Genomic DNA, 3,979 nt, shown 5'->3' with positions numbered 1-3,979 from the left:
GACAGCCAGGGCTACACAGAGAAACCCTGTCTCAAAAAACCAAACCAAACCAAACCAAACCAAACAAACAAATAAAAAAACCCAAAAAACCTACTGATTGTTTTTTGCTCCCAATAAGAACATGACATACAACGGTAGTTAATGCTTGGTCCATGTCTTCACAAAAGCAAAAGAAACATCAACAGCCTTTTGTGCTTGTTGTGCAACCAAGCAACATACCTGCACAGAGACACAGCCCTGCAACTTTAGCTGAAGCTGAATCATGTCCACATCAGCAGAGGAGCAAAGCTTGTGGAGCTCTGCAGTTTTATCTTTTATTTCATCCGTAGCAACATCAATTGGCTTTAAATTCACCTGCTGTTCACAGTTTATAGGAATCCTCTTTTTCACATATGGAAATGAGTTTGAAGCTATGAAATACAAAGACCAATTTTTTTTAAATGTAGCAATGGAATAATTTTGTTTTCTTTTTATTTATTCTTCTCTCATATAATATTTCCTTCCTTCACCCCTCTCAACCACTTCCTACCTCCCCTCTCCCCCAAATTCACTCCTTCTCCTCTGTTTCTCTTCAGAAAAGAGCAGGCCTCCCAGCAATATCGACCAGACAAGGCACAATGAACTACAATTAGACCAGGAGCCCGTCATACCAAGGTTGGATGAGGCAGCACAAAACCAATTTTAGAAAGTAATTTATTCATTAGAATTCTAGGAAAAAAAACAGAATCAACTTGTTTTATGGCTTCTAATGTTTTTGTTAGAAAAATTCCTAAGGGTGCCAACTAGTTCCTTCTGCTTCAGGATGAAAGGATAAAATTATCTTTATGAGACACCTCTAAGCAATTAGGAGTGACATATGGGAAAACGATGGTTTATTACAAGGACATGTTTGTATAAACTTGTAAAATAACAAATGATTCAAATTTCAGTCACATGTTCCTGCTGGCCAGCTGGTACTTGTGTATATGAGAAGGGACCAAGACAGATATGAAAGTAACATAAAGATTCCAACTCACTGGTCAAGATAGTGCGACGTTTACACTGTTCTTCTATGCAACCTTGTTTCTTGCCTGATAATGTGTACGGGGCCTCAAAAACAAATCTGTTGAGATTATGATTTCTTTCAAACTCCGTCTTTCTTTCTGTGAGTTCTTTGTCATCAAAATAAGGCTTCACATAAGTGACTTGTATATGAGCAAATTTTGGATCAAGCTCTTTGGTATTTACCTATAAAGAGAGTTATTTTTTAATCAATGAAAAGAAAATGAAAATATAGCTTACCGCTTTGAGACCACACAAAAAACATGGCATTACTGCTGTGCTCCTGATCTATTTTACACTTACTGGGGGAGATTATAATTGTGTTTTACAGATAATTTGTCTTTGACTATAAGGAAGGTACAGAAACCTACAGAGACTCAGAAATACAGGAGGAACAGAAAACACCACTGCAATCTTAGCCCTCAGCAATTAGCATTTTGTACGTTTCACATATTTCCTTCCAATTGTTTGTATGCATATATGTTCTCAAAATTGAGATCACACTGAACAGTCTTGTAATCTTATTCCTTAAATATTTATTAAAATAGTTGTGCAATACGTGAAGTCTACCTCAATACTACTATAATACCAAAACTACTATAGTTTCTACTGGAGTGTTAACAATAGCATTAACACTTATTTATTTATATTACTTGAGATGGAGTTCCACACTGTAGCTCAGGCTACCTTGGAATTCTCTAGGTAACCCTCAGTAACTTTAAACTTGTAGTTGTGTTCCTGGTTTGGCCACTTCAGTTTTAGAATTATAGGTATGAACCATAAGTGACTTAATGTGACTTTAATGGCTAAATGTATACAGATGAATTATATTGGTCATTTTCTTATATTTTGCTATGGAAAACCATGTTTTTGGTGAATGTCTTTGAATTTAAATGGTGTGGGTTTTTGTTGTTGTTGTTGTTGTTCTGATTGTTTGCTGTAGGATACATTTTTAGAAAACAATTATTTATTTCAAAAATTTTATATAGCTTTAAAATATTTTAATACATCACCTAATTATGCAGTAAAGTAATATATCAATTTGGCCATCCACAAGTAGTGTCTGATATCATGAGTGGATATTTTGAAAGATTTTATTATTTTTATATTTTATTTTATGTGTATGAAGAGTTTGTCTACATGTGGGCAAGTGCACCATGTGTTTGCAGTTCTTGCCAAGGCCAGAAGTGGACAACAAAATCACTGAAACTGAAGTTAAGCATGGTTGTGAACCATTATGTGTGTGCTGGGCACTGAGCCTAGATCCTCCACAAGAGAAGCAAGTGCTCCTAACTATGGAGTCATCTCTTCAGCCTTCAAGAGTAGTTGTTCTTACCTACATCAGTTTAATCCTAGCCAGCAGAGGAAAAAGATCAACAGAAAATACAGTGATTCTATGTTGAAGACATAAAAGGTGGAGTGCTGGCCTAACATGTTCAAGGTACTTAGTTCAATTCCCAGTGACAACAGCAACAGCAGCAGCAACAAGATAACCTAAAAGTCTAGTGATGGTTGTTGGTCATTTTATGAGTCATCAAAATTCCATGCCAAGAATTGCTGCTGCGTTTTTGTTAAAGGTTTACTTATGGATTCTTGAACTCGCTAGCATTTCTCCTTAACTCCAGACAAAACTCAGGATCTGCTTTCAGTGTCTTCTCAACAAAATCTGCCTAGTTTCCTGGGTGACTTGGTGATTTATCAATTACATCTGTCCGTCGAAGGAAGGAAGGAAGGAAGGAAGGAAGAACGAAAGCTAACAAAAATCCACCCTCCAAACAGTCTCTGTATGATTTTATCCTCCATATATGCAGGCATAAAGACAGGGGACAGTAAATGTCTTAACAACACTGCTAACCTCTTTAAGTCCCTTCTATTTACTTAGTTTGCTCTGGAAACATTAACCTTTCTTTCTGATTACACTTATTTTAGCCAAAAGTCCCAGAAATAATTCTCTCACATTTAAAAGTTGGAATTTTAGAAAAAGACCTCAATCAAAGCAATTATTTGGCTAAAATGAAACATAAATAGAAAATAAAAAGTTCAAGTGGGATGTCAAATCCTAAAATGTTTATACATGCACATATTAAGTAGTATACAGTTTATATATAAATAGCAGGAAAAACTCCTTCTTTTCAGCCAAGATTCTAGCCCCATTTATGTATGGAGATAATTTTATATTGAAATGTATTGTTGGGCCAAAGGACACATACATTTAAGATCTTGGAAGACACTGCTAAACTTCTATTCAAATTGCCTGTGCCTTTAAGCAGATTTTGTTCCTTGGCAAGCAAAAGAGTGGTTTGTTTTGTTTTTGTTTTTGTTTTGCTTGGCATAGTAACTCAGGCCCGTAATTTCTCCCCAGCCACCCCTCCCCAAACACACACAAGAATGCTTTTAATTCTACTGTTACATATTAAAAATCAAATTCCCTGTACTAGTGGCAAAATTGCTGCAGAGAACCTAAGAATTACCCTTCTGTAGCTTTTAAACCATCTCGGGATGACTTATGATAGCCAAGACAACATAAATTTTAGGCAAATTGCTTGTTATACTCTATTACTTACGGAACAGTTACAAGGAAAACATTGTGCAGGTATGGTAATGGATGCCTACAATTTCAGCACTCTGAAGGCTCTGTATTTCAGGCCTGCCTATGTCACATTTTTTTTTTTAAAGATTTACTTTATTTATTTTATGTACATGAGTACACTGTTGCTGTCTTCAGACACCAGAATCAATCTTGTTACAGATGGTTGTGAGCCACCATGTGGTTGTTGGGATTTGAACTCAGGACCTTTGGAAGAGCAGTCAGTGCTCTTAACCACTGAGTCATCTCTCCAACCCCAGGTCAGATCTTATTAAAAATTGTTTGCTTTCTCAGCATCTAGTGAGATGATCATATGTTTTTGTCCTTGAGTTTGTTTATGTAGTGAATTAC

At 36.0% G+C, this 3,979-nt stretch overlaps 1 protein-coding gene across 1 annotated transcript in view; it reads right to left on the bottom strand.

The window, feature by feature from the left end:
• Dock11 (dedicator of cytokinesis 11) overlaps positions 1-3,979 on the bottom strand; it is a 136,086-nt gene that overhangs the window by 8,527 nt on the left and 123,580 nt on the right. The window contains exons 50-51 of the mRNA XM_031372386.1: positions 1,017-1,227; positions 220-410 (exon numbers count right to left, since the gene is read on the bottom strand). Coding sequence (XP_031228246.1) covers positions 220-410; positions 1,017-1,227 — 402 coding nt within the window. The remainder of the gene's footprint in view (positions 1-219; positions 411-1,016; positions 1,228-3,979) is intronic.

Source organism: Mastomys coucha, chromosome X (assembly GCF_008632895.1).
Source record: "Mastomys coucha isolate ucsf_1 chromosome X, UCSF_Mcou_1, whole genome shotgun sequence".
Classification (NCBI taxonomy): Eukaryota; Metazoa; Chordata; class Mammalia; order Rodentia; family Muridae; genus Mastomys; species Mastomys coucha.
Note: the sequence above shows the minus strand (reverse complement) of the source record. Positions and strands in the feature narration are given on the sequence as shown.